A 16,610-nucleotide genomic window follows, 5' to 3' on the forward strand; every position below is an offset into this window, starting at 1 on the left:
AAGGAATGAAAGCAAAATGAAATTAATAACAAGAAAACATATGATGTGTATCAGTGAAACCATACTATTGATCTGTTAGACCAGAAGGTAGTCACTTGAAGCAAATGGCAAAAGGCCAAGAGTTTGGGAATTTTAAGAAGAAAAATGGCTTAAAAGTAGGAAAATTAACACAGCAATTCTGTACTGAGRAGGAGATAAAACTTGAAGGATCATTCAGTTTCTCATGTTTATGATTACTGCAATAAAACCTAGTCCTACCAAATGAGCATTTACAATATCAGTTAATTGATATGTATCGACAATATCAGTATTTCTATGGAACAGACTAGTGCCATTCCCTCCTATAGTCCTTCCCAGTTATAGATAATTAACTTCTTGAATCTWATTTTCCCCAGTACTTTCTGAACAAATCACTGAATTGTGCCAGTCTCTACAACTGATTTTAAATCCAAAAAATCAGGCAATCCGTCCATAAAAGCACTGATCATTAACACACTTAAATATATGATTTATACTTCTATTTTTATGTAAAAACACATACTTTTCTTTCACTGAGTTTTGTTTGCACCGATTCCCATTTTTCTTTTAAGTTATTTATGTCCTGCTCAACATTTGTTTCAGCAGACTCTGGGCATCTTGCAAGCATCTGCTGGCCTTTCTCCATYAGACACTTATATGTCTCTTCTTTGGCTTCAAAGGCAGCACAAAGTTCCTAAATAAAGAAAGGACCAAGAATAAATCAGGTAGAAATTCGATACTCTTTGCAAATACCAGTAAAATATTTATTCCTCCCCCAACATTTAGCAGTTATGTTTAGATGATAAGACTAATAAAGGAAATACATRTAATTCAGAAAAAGCCAAATGAGCAAATGAAGGACCCAGGTCTTCAGGAAATGAGAACTTATATTGTGTGTTAATATCTTCTCTGAGATCCAAAACTTGGCAAAGTACTATGCACATATTGAACAAGAGTTGCTACTACTTGGTTGGTTTAAAGCCCATCCGTAGCCAAAACAGACAAAGTGTCAGCATTACACAGTCACAGTGTGCTGAAAGCCCAGCTCTATCCAATATCGTTCAAAAGTGGGTGGGATAACTTGGGACAGCTGGTTTAATGCACATTGCCTGTATCTACCTTCACTTGTTAGGCATGAGCACTGAAGACATTTCAGACATTCAAAGAAAGCTGGAACAATAAAGGTAACAACACATTTTACCTGTTAACTATTCCGCTRATGATGTTTTCTTTTACCATGTTAAAGGTAAGCTGGTGAGAGTGTGGGAGCTCCCATGCATCCCTCTGACTCAAAAAGATGTTCAGAATTGGTAACAGGCAAACCAAAATGTACCAACACAGTTGCTGCAGACTTCCAAATGAGGAACATCTTCAAGGACATGAGGAATAAGTGGCTTGCAAATAAGAGGAAAAGAATCTTTTCCTCTGATGCTCAGGCTGAGAGCCCAAKCCAAACATTTTCTTTGGCTTAAGTGATAATGTACACAGGCTGTACCTGACCACTTAGGAGGGCAAGCAAGAAGCAGGTTCATTTATGTGCTTAAGATTTTGATACAACAGAAAGCTTGGTTTTCTTTCTGGGGACTGTGGAAAGTAGTGTCACCTAGTCTGCTTCCTCCTACTGCTTCAGAAAGACACTGAAAACAATGATAGTTTTAAGAAAAGGAGAGTGATAGTCTGAGAAGTGCTGGACAGATGAAAAGGTATCTTTTTAACCCTCTTTACTGATGGTGTCGTGTAATATCTCTTCATATCTTTCGGTTTCCTGGTGTTGCTTTGCTGGAAACACAGCCCAATCTCAACTGCATTTGTGTCCCAATTATGGTTGAGGGATCTTTTATTCATATCCATAGAAATGGGCCTTGTGTTCAAGAGGATACTTYATAACATCATTTCCAAAGAGGAACAAATCAAAATATAGAGCAAAACTGTCTCCTTCAGTTTCACATCAGTAATTAACATAGTCTGTATGACTTAGAGCTAAGTTTGAATTTGGACTGTAGTAGACAACATGACAAGTGGCCTCAACATTTCAGAATAGAAAAATAAAAGAGAGAGTTAACAAATATCTGCACATGTGCACTAAGGTTTAATCAAAAGGAAATTAAATTCTGTATTCAAAGGGTTGATAGTAAGTCAATGCTTGCAGATGGCCACCAGTACAGTAAAATCCTGTTAGATTGTACATGTGCAGTTAGGGAGCAATTGTACATCTAGAGTGCCTATGATCACAGATAGTCAGACTTGTTCCAASTATAGTATTGAATTAAAAGGCTCTTTAACTAATCAGTCTGTAAAAATTATAAGTATAGAAAAATTGCATACGAAGAATGTACTAAAAATCCTGAAGCTTTCCATGGAAAATTTTTGTATCTTCATCTGACTAAGTGCAGGATGAAAAAAGGAAAGTCTGCCACTGACTTTCAGGGAATCATGATTATATTCCACTCTCATAGGGGAAAAAAAAACCCCATGACCTCTTTTTCTCCCTTTTTTGTTTTTCCTTTATGAGAAAAAGAGAAGGATAAGGGGGATTCAAAACCACAGGATTGTTTGTGTTTGGATCCTGTCTTAAATGATTGTAAAACTRTAAATTAGTTTCCTTATCAATTATAGACAGTGGCAAATTTTTAAGGAAAAAAAAAGGAAAAAAAAWTATGACCCATGTTGGTAGGCAATGATCTTTGGCACCATTCAAAAAATAAATCTGGGTTTTAACATTATGACAATGCAGCATTCTAATTGAAGGTGTCAGGCATATTCAAGTTCAAGGACAGTTTAGTAAATATCACTGTTACATCTGAACCAGGAGTTCAGATTATCAGGTTTGAGCTTATATCCTGGCCTAACAGCACATTATGATTTTACACAAATGGAGCAGTAAGAACCATCTTCCTTAGAGGTAAGAGATCAAGTTTAAGTGTATTTTTTTAAGCTCTATGATTCTACGGGAGCCGAGAAACCTCAGAATGTTTTGTAAAAAGAAAGGAAAGGAATAATTCAGGCATCCTRGTCAGCTTGCCATTTCTAATTAAAGCACAGCCTCTACAAGCCAGGAGTCCTTCTTACTTCTATGCTAATGATGAATTTAATGACAGCTTTGGTTAGACAAGGAATAAAGGATCAAGTCTCTTAAGTCAAGGTWCAGTGAAGATGGGTCACTTTTAGGTTCACCTTGAATCTTGGAAAAAAGCATAAATTTAATTATGGGCTTAGTAGGGAAAAGAAGAGAAATCACTGAAAAATCTACAAACACCTTTGTAAAGATGGAAAAGTTATTTTGTCTCAATACTAATGATGGTTCATCTTTGGGCATGTCCCAACAGGCTACTAAACTACACTGAAAGTAACAGTGCTGTTTCGAACACTGTACAGACATTGTGACATATAGAATGCACTCTGTATTTACCAAAAACACTCTTAAAAGACAGTTAGTCCTGAAATGCAATTTGCAAAGCTTTCTAATACTGATACTTACCATATGTGCATTAAGCTGCTCTCTTGCTGTTTCTGGTAAGCCTCCAACAGGTTTTGATGCCAACAGCTGACGTTCAGTGTCTGTCAGCCATTGCTGCAGATCCTCAACTTCACCATGGAAACCTTGAGCCTAAATTATACCGTATCATTTTAGAGATAGCATACATGTTCTCCAGTCCAATACCAGCTCAGATGCATAAACATATTGGCAACAGGTTTAATCAGRTATTTGCAATAATCAAAAGAAGTTAAGAAAAAAAAAAGGAAAAAGCAAACAAATAAAAACTGGCTCAATTCAATCTAAAGGATAAAAAACAAAAAAATACGGAGAGCTTGAAAGAAGGCTAAATGACTACTGTCTAAATGACCAAGGTTTTCCCCAAATAATACACGTATACAGAAATTTAACCCTTTACAAACATGTAGACCAAAAGCTGAAGGCTTAAATCAGCACTATAAGGGACAYTGGCCAGCTGTGGAAGATACAGCTGGATTCAAACATTCTCTGAATTCAGGAGAGTCTGCATTATGGTTTTGATTTATGCCAACTTTKAATACACATATCTGTGTATTTCATGCAAAAAAGACACCTTTCTGAGTTATCTTTATATTTTATCACTTCCTGTTCACCTGGATCAAGGCACTGTCCAGCTGCTGTTTCCTTTGTTTTGTTTTTTCCAACAAGTTTTGCCAGCGCTGATTCAGRAGTTCCAACTTGCTCCGTAAATTACTTGCTTCTTCAACAGCACTTGATTCAATCAGGTCATTTCCTGCTTTTTTWACAGCTTCCACTGTTGACTGATGAGCTAAAACATCATTTTGTAGCACCTACAATTGTAAAAAAACATGTATGACTGGCCATATCACTAAGTTACTGAATGAAGGCAGTCACTGAGCAGTGACTGAGCTAGYTGTAGCCCAGGGACAAGACAACAGTTTAATATCAGTACAGGTATTAACAATTAAAGCTAATAACTAAGACCTCTTCTATCAAAAGCAGTAACAGACCATTTACTTTTGTATCTTGGAAAAAATAATATCTTACTTCTGAAAACATATATTTCTGAAATCATCAATGGTTTCTAGCGGTGTTAGGGAATAATTATTTCTCCACTTTTAAAATTTATTATGTACTTTCTTTAACAGAATTTTCCTTTGAATGCGATGTGCCTGCTGTGCTATACAACAATGCAAGTGCCACAACTTCTTTTTTGTGCATTTCATGGCTACAATTCCTTTTACATTATGTCAGGCTACCAGGACACTTGACCTGTGCTAAAAGCTGGGGCATGGTTGTAGTACTAACACCAAAAAGACCACGTCCATCTGCTTGAAAACCTCTTATCACCAACCACAGTAAAAAACATAAAAGGCAAAAAGTACATTTTGGAAAAAAAATGCTGTTTTCAGAAGGATTGGGGGCAGGGCAGGAAAAGCTTTAATATAGCACAGAAAAAGAAATAAGCAAAATGTTTGGGAAGAGAATGGTAAACCCCACCTATGCAATTCAAGTTTATGACTCCTGTTTTTCATGGGATCTGACTCAAACTCATCTCCACCAAAATGCTAGCATATGGAAAAAATACAAAGCTAAATAAAAAGGAACTTAAACTATATGGAGCACAATATGAAACAGCAAGTCAAAAGTAGACCTTGAATACAAAATACACATTACATTTACTTTCATTTYCCTAAACTAAGCACTAGATTATGTAATTTTCTTAACAGGGTGTAAAAATTCACAGAAGCAGATGCATCTTATCCCTTCCTTCCTGCTGAGACTCACTAAGAACAAGGTCTATTCTTTCCAAAGTTATTCAAGAAGTGGATGTTTTTACAGGCTACCACAGGATGCACTACTGTGTGAACTTTCTAACCTGTCAACTCTGTATTATGAAAAGGAAGTAGATTCATTCATGTGTTTGCTGAACTCCTTCAGCACAGACATAAATGATGTGTTGATGCTTCGTCACTTATAAAACACTTCCGTYTGATAAGAATATAAAAGGTTCATGGAGCAGAACCTGGTTTTGTAATTTAATTTACTTTGTTGTAAAAGGGTCTGTTTATAACAATAGTCACAATAGGGTATGTMGATACTGTATTCTGTTCAAGTTCCAACTGACCACCCAAAAGCCTTCAGAAGCTGCATAGCTGCATTAACACAGACAATGAAAAGAATTTAATTATCTGTGTACTGTCAATTTCAATCAATTCTCTCAAAATCCAAAATGGACTCTGCGTACTTTTTACATCATATGCAGGCCAAAAATTAAATGGCAGATTTAAAGGGAGAGGATTTACTCGGTTAGACTGAAATCTTCAAGCTTGGAATCAACGTATCATCAATGAAGAGTAAAGAGTTACACAGAGGCAGGGAAGATCTCTTACTCCTAGGAGAAATTCTTCAAATAAAGGCATGGCAGAAGCATTCTTCCATGTCTCCAAAATAACAATAATCAGTAAAAATACTAAAACAAACAAACAAAAAACCCCGTACATTGCAAGTAACAAAGAAAAAAAAGACAGGAGTGTGCACAGATTTTTGGAGAAGCATTCTGCATCTTAGCTGAAACCAGCTGACAAATAATTTTGCAGCATTCAGAATAAATCACTATTTTCCAAGAGGGAAGAAAGAACCAAAGATATGCAACAGTTGGGCAGTTTGTGAGACCTGCTTAAACAGAACTAATCAAAGAACTTATTGCTTCAAGGAGAGTAGCAGGTTCAGTAACTTTTGAGTTCCCTAGGTCAAAGAAAGGTAAGTAGAGGTGGAGACTGGGGTGAGCTGCTTATTTTTGGCTAAAGCCTATGCCACTAGCATTGCATTCACAAGAAAGGAAGGAATGTGGGAAGTAAGAGGAAAGACATTATTTATTTCAATCCTTCATTTCAGCTATAATCCGCATCTTGAAAATATATGTAGAGAATTATTTATCAAGTGTGAAGTTTTACTACAAGACTAATCCCTAAGATAAATATCAAAAGAACATTTCAGTTAATATTTATTATAATTACATACATGATGTTTGGCAAGTTCAATTTCAATAGCCTTGGGGTCTCCACCCACAGGTTTCTGTTCATTCAGCAAGTCTTCTGTATGYGTCAGCCATGCCAGCAACTCGTCCAGGGCATGCTGGAACTGCCCCAAGGCTAACAAGGCACCTTCCAGCTTGTGCTAGAGTAAAAATAAAGTTAACAATAAAATAGTTTCACAATGCTATTGAATTGTCTTGCATTACCATTAGTCACCATAATCCAGAGCAGAGTCCATGCATAAAACCAGGGAGAAGCAGTTACCCAGAACAAGCAATGCTTTATAACTAAAGCTGAGTTAGCRATTCCCTTGTAAAGCCTTGCATTCCAGGCTTAAATTCCTGACCTTGGAAGAAGCCATGCAACCCGAGCAGAGTTAAGTTAAAAGGTTCTCTCATCAGATACACCAGTAATTTTTCATCACTTAAAAGCATAATTTCAATATAAATGCAATTTGGTGTATGATATTTTCCAAAAAATATAAACATGTTTTCAAYTGCTACTTAAGACCTCATCAAATAGCCAAAATGAAATAATAATCCTTCAACATAACACTGCTGACAGAGAATTTAAAAAGAGGGTTTAAAAATATTTAAAAAGCTCAACTAATTGTACAATTCAAATCCTATTATATATAGTTTTTGGTTTTTTAGTTTCCAAACTAAAAGGAATGTGTAAATTAATATAAGTGTTACACACAACAAAGAGATTTTAATGAAAACCCAAGTCATGAATAAAGCCCCCACCTCCATGCTTGTTTACCTGTCTACTTATAATTTTGTCTTCTAGGCTGTCCCACAATAGTTTGAGCTCTGAGAGAGGGTCTTGAACAGTGTGCTTGTCACTCTCTTGTGTTGCCTTCTTCAGCAATAGTTCTGCCTGATGGTTCAGTCTTTCCATTTCTATCTGCTGCTGATAAGCTTCTGTCTTAAATTGCTATGGTAAATCAAATAAGAATAGAAATAAATGAAACACATGTAATGATTATAGAATCATAGAATGATTCTATGTTCTAGCTCTTTGGGTTGTGATGGTGTTAATGCTTTAAACTTCAAATGGAATTATTCTTCAAAGGAAGTGAAAGCAAATTTTCTTTAGTAGAACATCCTCGAACACAAACTGGTGCAATAGGCTGAATACAACTTGTGCACATATGTTCTGAACTGTGCAAGGCCATGATTCATTCAAAATTACATCACAAAATACATAAAACAACCTGCCCACAGCYGACAAAATCTACAAGTGAGCAATAAAACCAAGAATATTCTCTGATCATCACACATCACTGCTTTTTAAACATGGCATAACAGTCTACCAATGTCAGTAGCATATTCAGTGACAGAGATCCATGCAGACAGGTTTCCCAGTTAGACTGGAATTTTGATTTTCACCTTACTCATGTATTGGGAATGTCATGATCTGTGTCAGCATTTCAATAAAGGCTATAATGGCAGAGGCAAAGCTTTCTCTCAGAGTCTCAAAGAAACTGTTCGTGTTAGAAACCAGGAAATATAAAGGTCAGAGCAAAAGAATCCTGTACATAATAACYACATAGCTTCTGAAAGAGAATGGATGATACTACAAGTATTTCTGGGCTATCAGAAAAAATAAAATGTAGTCTTACCAAAATTTAGAATAGAYTTTTAAATAAACATATTTTAAAATGAAAAGTTTACAATTCAATAATTTAAAATTTTCATGCAATTTTTTTTTACTGAAAACTGAAAATGAAAATTGCTTTTGACTGTCAAAAACTACTAAAAAACACAGAAAAATACAGACAAATGGAATCATAGAGGAAATAAATGGCTAGTTCATACCTTAAGCTCCTCAGTTTGCTGCTTCACTGTCTCCAGATCTGTTCCAACTGGKGACATAGATGCTAACTTGCTGCCAGCAATGTCTACCCAGTCAAATAATGCCTGAAAATAACAGTATGATATTCAAGTGTGAGCAGAGAAATGCTGTTATTTTTGAAAGTTGAATTAAGTAAAATATAAGAACTTATCTTTTATTCCAGAGAAGGTATTGCTGTGCTCTTTCAAAGAAAGTAACTTTCCCAGCAAAACCTCGTTTTCTTTGCAATAAAATATATGAAATATCAATTATCTATGTAACAGTTACAGGAGTGTACATTCTGCAAGACTGRGCTTCTATTAACAGCAATGATCTGCTAGAATTATTCATGTTTTCTTGTGTAAAACCTGCAATTTTTTTTTTAATCCATACAAGACAAACTCTATTCTACAGTTGTTTGGAGTGAAAATGGAAAGTGGTGGGTAACACACTTTAAATAAGAATTACAAACAAACTTCTTGTGAAGAAAGCTATTTGTGCAAGGAACCTGGAAATACCCATTCAGTACATACTAGGCAGTGAAGGACCATAAGCTAGAATGAATCTCTATAGGACAATGCAGTATGACTTTCAAAAAATAAATTACATTTCCCCAGTCATGATGCTTTGGGGGTATTTCTTTTGTTCCTGATACAATTCAGAACTCAAGAATATTCTACATGGATTAAGAACAGCTGCATCAATCTGACTAACTGCACAAAGGCAGAAACRCCTCCACTAGGCTCTTTCCCACCAGGCCTAGTCAATCTCTGCACAGCAGGAACACAGGAGAACCTGGAGAAAAATCCATAGTGATGGTGCACTGCAAAACAGGCATGTTGCATTATTATTGAGTGTTCTGCTCAATAATTTGATCTGTGCCAAATACAGAACTGCCCTAAGTGTCATGTGAAATTCTAATTTTAAAGATTTAATGAACCAGGGAAGACAGTAATTCCACCAAGAAAAAAACAAATCAAACCAATGAAGAAATAAACAAAAYAAGACCAAATCCAAATTAAGAAAAAACAAACAATAAAGAAACTAACCAACCAAACAAAAAGAAGCCAAATCCAGAAACCAAACAAACAAAGAAAAAAACCCAAAAACCAAACCTACAAAAACCACAACAGCGCATAAAGAGAAAAGATCATAGATTCAAAGGACAGGTTGGGTTGGAAGAGACCTTTAAATGTCATCCATAGTACAACCACTCTTTCTTTCCTTTTAAACCACATGGGTTGTAGGAATCACAATGTACAAGATATCTTACAATTGCTGTAATATTTACAGACAGATTTAAAAAGGAAATCATCTTCTGAAGTACTGTGATAGGATAAATGATACTTAAGAATAAGTATAATGGCCTAGTAACATGATGCTAATAATATTCTTGTTTAAAATACTCAAACATTTTACTTAAAAAAAGTGGAATAAAATTCAAGTGCTCTAGCTGTCCTCCACTCAGAGAAAACAGCAGCAAGTGAGTCTACAGAACTGTACTCTGTTCCTTTCAGCCCCCAAAGATGTGTCTCAATTTCCACTTGCCTACCATATGAAACATTGACTAACACAAGAGAATGTGAGCAGGACTACTATAAAAGTGTGGTGCCAAAAAAAGCTCTGCTCTTATCAACAAACAAGGGGACACTGATTTTCAATCTAAACACAGTGCAATACATGGCCATGAAGAAAACAACCCAGCATACATATTCTTAAATACATAAAACCCCTAACAAAGCAATACCCCGATAAACCTTGAGAAAAAAACTTGGCCTACTGAAGAAGACAGTCACTACAAGCAGAGGACATTACTTGTCACGTACCTAATCACATGGCATTTTTTACTACAACCACATTCAATCCCATTGACTCAAGACTGGGTTAGGTGTCTCACATCATCTTACCTGCAGCCCATCTTGGTACTGAACAGCTGCCTGCATAGCTTCACCAAGCTTATCCACACGTTCTTTCCATGTTTTGTTTAAAGCATCCCAGGCAGAATTCAGCTGTAAATAAGAGTAATTTACTCCAACAGACAAAAGAATTTKACTGCTATATAATGTGCACTTACTAACTCTTCAATGACCAATAACACAAATAAACTAAGCATGAATAGTTCACATTTATTCCATATTAACATTCTTGTTCTCYCCATCATTGCGTAAGTAATTTCTTTCAGAATTCAGTAGAGATTCTGGTTTATAAAACTTCAATACCGATTGAATATTCTTATTAACAGAGATATTACAGTTAATAGAGAAAATATTACTAAATCATWTTGAGTTGTATCACTATAACAAAAATAACTTAAAAGAATCATACACTGCTGAACACTTGAGAAATTAAAAGTACTTTATAGTCATCCAAACAGGATTGTCTCAGTTAAGATRTTTCACTTGGCATGAACAAGATATATCCAAAAATTATTGTAGCATTACTTTTGCAAGAAGTAGTCACCTACCATATTAATCAGTGAGTATTTAAAAAAAAATTGTCTTTTACAAAAGTTCTAAACCATAAATCAATGAAATAAAACAGTATGTACATTCTAATCTAATCTAAGATTCACCCAAAAGACAAACCTTACTTTATCACGAAGTCTTCACAGGTGTCTCACTTTTGCCACAAAATTTAAATTTGTTGGGTTCGTGGGAAATATATTAAATTCAGTAGAACAAGCATCTCTCATAGCAGACCTAAGCATCTGCATTTCCCATACCTCATCTATACTCTTGTTGACAAGAGGTTTGTCAGGCTCTCCACAAGCAGCTCTAAGCTCAGAGCCAAGGCTCACAACTGCTTCTAGTTCTTCTTGCAGTCCATCAATTTCCTCTTTAGCAGCCTTCAAAGAGAAAARAAAARCCAACATTGCTAATATTAAATTTAWTAAACTATGTACAACTTGCTTTCAAGACAGAACACGTCAAGATTCTACCTTTGTTTTCTTTCAAGTCAYTTGGACTTAAAACTGGATTCTTAAAAATTAAGCATCCCTTTGCAGTGTCAGAGTGAAATCAGCTGACATCAGTCTAAATTTTAACAATGGATTATCATATMATTTTGCATGAGATGGAAAAAATAAACAGGAAGTTTTAAATTARATTTCTTTAATCAGAGTGTCCTCTTTGTCAGGCTGTTATCATTCAGCCTTCAAATCTTTAACTATCAGCATAAATGATTACAGGCTTAGAGGATAATGCATAGAGCATAATACATTTGTGTACCTTTCATTTAGATGTTACGTGTCACTCAAGGAATCTCAAGTATGTATAACTTTTGAAAGTCTCAGTGACATGATCATTATACATATGTTTACAAACAAATRAGGAAATGTAATGACAAGCACATGTTGCATGCTCATTGCAATTAAGCACTGATACATGTTATTTACAGTGGACTCTTGAGATACCATTATTGTAAAATTCTACACAATTATACCTCTTCGTCTCTAAAAAATAACATATTCTCCTATGCATACTGTAAATGAAGTACTTCAAGTCAAGAAAATACTTTCCACTGACCTCTGCAGCTTCTTGCTGTTGCTTGACTACAGATGGGTCAACTCCAGGTCCCTCCAGCTCTCGAATGAAGTCTTGAGTATCTTTAATAGTAGCTACAAGAGCCATATGATCACACCAAAACTTTTCAGCTAGTTCCATTACATCCAACAGTTTGGCCTCTCTTTCCTCAGTCAGGGTCTGGATGTCTTCCCAAATTAGGACCATTTGGTCTAGTTTATCTTGAACAGCTAAACAACAAAGGAACTAGATTACTACCTTGGCAAACAATTCTTGGTCATAAATCTCTTTCCAGTTCTGCTGGAGAACAGTTCCAGTTCTGCTCTTTCCAGCAGAAACATATGTGTACATTTTAAAATTTAGAGTCTAAAATACTTCTTTGCAGGACTCCTTATAATGTTAAGTGGAAACAAACACAATGGCCTTTTAAAATAAAATAAAGGTCATATCCACAATKAATTATTTAAAATGAATGCTTTGTTTTTATAACTCTTTAGCAGCTTCTCCAGGAGAGCATGCCCAGATTAGTGGTCATCAGAAATGAAGAATTTTATATGCTGCAGCTTACTTCATTTCCACTACATGAAAGTTTCCTCAGTCTACTACCTTTAGCAGATATATCCTTATCAGTGCCTTCTGAGCGAGCAATCATTTCCTCCCCTCTCTGTTTAAGTGTCTCATACACTGGCTGAAGTTTTTCCAGATCCACAGTCACATTCTTATTTTCACTGATCTGCTCTTTAATCTTCTCAACCTCTGCTGAGATCGAAGGYGGCTGCCTCAGACGTTCAACTATGCGTTTCAGACTCTCAAGAGTTGGATCTATCTTGTCATGAAACTAGAAAGRTAGTAAAGGACAGAAGGAAGTGGCAAATTAGGAAAAAAAAAACAAACAGAAAACTAAACAATGACATCTTAAATTATACTGGAAAAAGGCACTTTAAAATTATCATCTCTATCCAACACATGTATATGCAAATTGCAATACCTCCCTCTAGGGTCTTTTAAAATCTAAAYTACAAAAATAACCCTGCAAAATTATAACATTCTTTCAAGAATTTTACTATTAAGTTTGGGTTCACTCCTGACACTCCCTCTACAAGGTACTATACATATGGCAAAACCCACTTACATTTAGTCCTATGAAATTCACAGCAGTTTGTAGCTTTAAGAGAGCCATGCCTTCATCATTTTAGAAAGGTATTTACCATACTATTAAAAACATACATTTTCCTGTTAGGACCAACATACTGATATGCAACCTCTGATTAAGGCTTAATATGTAAGAAATATGCCAAAACCCATTTTTTAGTGGCCACGTGGTGCTTGCTAGTGCAGTAGTTTGTGCAGCTCAAGGCACACAACTATATCAATGTTTGACTGACCCTAGGAAGGTGCTCACAAACTCAATTACACCTGTGTTAACGGGGTTCAGTCTTTGGGATAGGTTCAAACTTAGCCTTTATTTTATGTTTTTGGATTCACAGAGATTCCTAAAAATCTCACACCACCATGCCCCTTAAAAATTAAAGAAATCCATAAATCATGGGTGCATTTAATGACTCTTCAGGATCTACAAAAATCACTCTTGACAACACTTGGAAAAGATGTCAGAAAGAACAGAGCAAAACAAGATTACTTTATGTGAACTAATAGCTACATCCTTTCCATTCAAAGGAACACAGGCAATATAAATATAATTACTTTTTCCCACCATACAACACACTTCGAATCAGACTCCATGACTAACGTTATGGGCCTCAGTGATTTTGTTAGAAGTGTGAATATCATACAAGCCAAGAAAATGTGTTATGAAAGAAAAGTAGCCTTCCCACATTCAAGACTTCTTCAGAAACTGTTGACAAAATCTTACAAAAGTGATAAAAACTGAAATTAAACTGGCAATATTTGGGTCTAATTTTAGGACATGTAGTACATTTTTAAGTTGTCAGTGCATTTAGTAGGCCTCCTTGGACTCAATTCAATGAATGAGACTAAGTGTTTTAGAACTTAAAAGGAAGAAAATGCAAGTCATTACAACCTCTAATTCTAGCTTCATACATGATGTCCTTCCTTTGATATACAGTACAATTTAATATAATTTCAAAACTGAAAAGTTGAATAATTATTCTTCAGGGACTGTCTAGACAAACTCTGACATAGGCATCACAGACTGAGGTCTGATAATATATATTCATGTATCTTCATAAAAAAAGATTATACTTTTGCATTCTGTGGCCAAGACAATGTTTTGCTTTGCCATCTGCATATACATTTAGATATATGAAATGAACTGAAAGTATTACATAAATAATTCAGTCATTTCTCAACATCTGATTATATTCTAGGTGTTAGCAAAGAATGCATTTCTAATTCTTGCTTTCTGTACTTAGCCAGTACAACATGTTGATGTCTATCACATGCAAAACAGAGACTCTAATACTAAGTMGACATCTGATTTTCAAATTGGCAGCTCCATATATGGGGAGGACTAAGCATTTATGATGAAGGAAAAAAGAAGATCTAAATAATCTCGCATATTTCAGAGGTGTGAATAAGGAAGGTGTTAGAATGACTGAAAGTTTATACGTTTTATATGTACATAACATATAATGTCTATAGCAAGTCCAGCAGAATGACATCTGATGTCACTTAGTTTTGCCTCACATTCTTAAATTCAGTTGCAYGGGTTAGAAATATGACATTAATTATAATGACCTGACAAAAACTACTCAGAATGTAGAACTGGTAAGATCTTCAAGGTATATTTCTTTATTTAGTATTTAAGACCTAAGCAGAATATATCCCTTAACTTCCAGTGAACAGGGGAAAATGGGAAATTTCCTATAAAAAGAGCTGTATAGAACAAAGTACTTTTATTCAGGTTTTTCTATGTGTTTATGTACAAAGTTTTACTGAGTTCTTTTCTAATCTGGGGTTGAGGAAAAGAATTTCTGTGTGGATTTAAAGACAATCAATGCAATATTTCACAGTCAACAGAATACAACACTTGACAATATTCTACTGAGGTTCATTTAATAGGCAGATGAAGCTAGAATATACAGCTTCTTTGGACTTGACCTGAATTTTATGCTGATGACATTTTGTGAAGTCTGAGTTTCCTGGTAATACTTTTCCATAACTTTTCCAAAACATAATATTTTACATTAAGTCGTTTGAAGTCTGCAGTGAAGAGCCAACGGTAGTACCACTGTTAAACTATCCACTGGTTCACTGCTAACTTTGTTAACTACAGCTGCCAATTCCTAGAAATAACTATACCCAAGTTAACTGATCAAAAGTGACATTTGTTTACAAATGAAGCATCAGCTAGCAACAGACCAGTGAGAGAAAATGGAAGAGAAAATCAAATCCCACATTTTTAGACCACTGGATTCTTTACTTCAAAATTAAGCAGCTGTAACATTGTCCAATGGCTGCAAAGTCATAATACTCACCGATACCTAAAATTACAACCCCTTGAGATATAGAAAAATCAATGCCATTAGCAGTGATATGAACATTCACAGACCATTAGGTTTAAAAATCCAGATAAAACAGTAGTTTAGTCTTGATATATGCATGTAAGATGACAATGTGTATTTTTCCATTGAATGAACCCAATTATACTTTACACTTAAATTGATACCTGGGTACACTGAGAAATGGCTTCATCCAGTGCCAGTGCTCGCTTTTTGACATCTTCTTTAATTTTACTGTAAAGGGTGTCAGCTGCCACATATTTCTCTTGGATAGAAAAGCCTTCTCCTGGGCTCAGCTCCAGCAACTGAGGCCCAGTTTTGTTCATCTTATCTATATGAGGCTTGTGCTCAGCAATCAGCTCACGCAGTTGCTATAACAAACGAAACAACTTATCAGTTTCTTACGCTTGCACCACCACATTTCAACTGTCCACACTTCCAACACATCCAGCTGGCAAGAAATTCCAAACAAATACCCCTTGTCTTAAYGTAAAGCAGAAATAAAGTTAATGACTGCTTTGCCAGTAATCATTCCCATTCCAACACACAACTATCCAGGCATATAACATCAGAACTAGAGACACACTGGAAAGGCAGTGCAACACTCAGGTAGGATGTATTATTACAGGTAAAACATAAGATGCTAATTATGCATATGATGCTAACAACAGACATTGCCCATCATATTTAGTATCTATAATGACAGAAATGGCAACAATATTCCAGACATGGGTGTAACACTACCACATATATGCTTTTCATGTTGATATTGGTCACTTGCTGCCAAGCCTTTCATTGAAGAACATCACAGAAAGAGGTACCAGCCTTGCAAGAAAATGAATTCAAATTACYCTTGATTTAAAATGAGGAAACCAGCGTAAGGGAGGGTCAAAGAAAGTAGTGAAAAGGACGAAAGGACAAGCAAGGATGATCAGAAGAGACCTATCAGCCTAGTTCATCAGTCTCCTCCCCTGCCACAAGACCCCTCTGTCTTCAGAACAGCACTATTATTCACCTTACACAATGTTTAACAAGTAATTAGTAAGTGAACTATATTTGATCTCAGCTGTCTATTCCTTCTCATCATCCACCCCAGAAAGTCAAACTGTGCCAAAGACTGTGCAGAGGCTTGTGGAAATGAAATGTCACAAGGTGTCTCCCAAGTTGACTAAGGATTTCAGATTTTCTTGCTTGCATTCATAGAACTGACAAAAGGGAAAGGGTTTTGTTTTTTTTTTTG

General features: G+C 35.6%; 1 protein-coding gene across 8 annotated transcripts in view; it reads right to left on the reverse strand.

The window, feature by feature from the left end:
* Positions 1–16,610, reverse strand: part of LOC130577098 (dystonin-like) — a 292,211-nt gene that overhangs the window by 32,801 nt on the left and 242,800 nt on the right. For all 8 annotated transcript variants that reach the window (XM_057372216.1, XM_057372215.1, XM_057372214.1 and 5 more), the window contains 11 exons: positions 15,538–15,741; positions 12,495–12,726; positions 11,892–12,118; positions 11,090–11,212; positions 10,275–10,376; positions 8,352–8,453; positions 7,294–7,467; positions 6,518–6,673; positions 4,126–4,323; positions 3,497–3,625; positions 542–712 (listed from right to left, as the gene is read on the reverse strand). In XM_057372216.1, the coding sequence (XP_057228199.1) occupies positions 542–712; positions 3,497–3,625; positions 4,126–4,323; positions 6,518–6,673; positions 7,294–7,467; positions 8,352–8,453; positions 10,275–10,376; positions 11,090–11,212; positions 11,892–12,118; positions 12,495–12,726; positions 15,538–15,741 (1,818 nt within the window). The remainder of the gene's footprint in view (positions 1–541; positions 713–3,496; positions 3,626–4,125; positions 4,324–6,517; positions 6,674–7,293; positions 7,468–8,351; positions 8,454–10,274; positions 10,377–11,089; positions 11,213–11,891; positions 12,119–12,494; positions 12,727–15,537; positions 15,742–16,610) is intronic.

Source organism: Malurus melanocephalus, unplaced genomic scaffold (assembly GCF_030028575.1).
Source record: "Malurus melanocephalus ecotype Western Australia unplaced genomic scaffold, MMel_1.1 scaffold_166, whole genome shotgun sequence".
Taxonomy (NCBI): Eukaryota; Metazoa; Chordata; class Aves; order Passeriformes; family Maluridae; genus Malurus; species Malurus melanocephalus.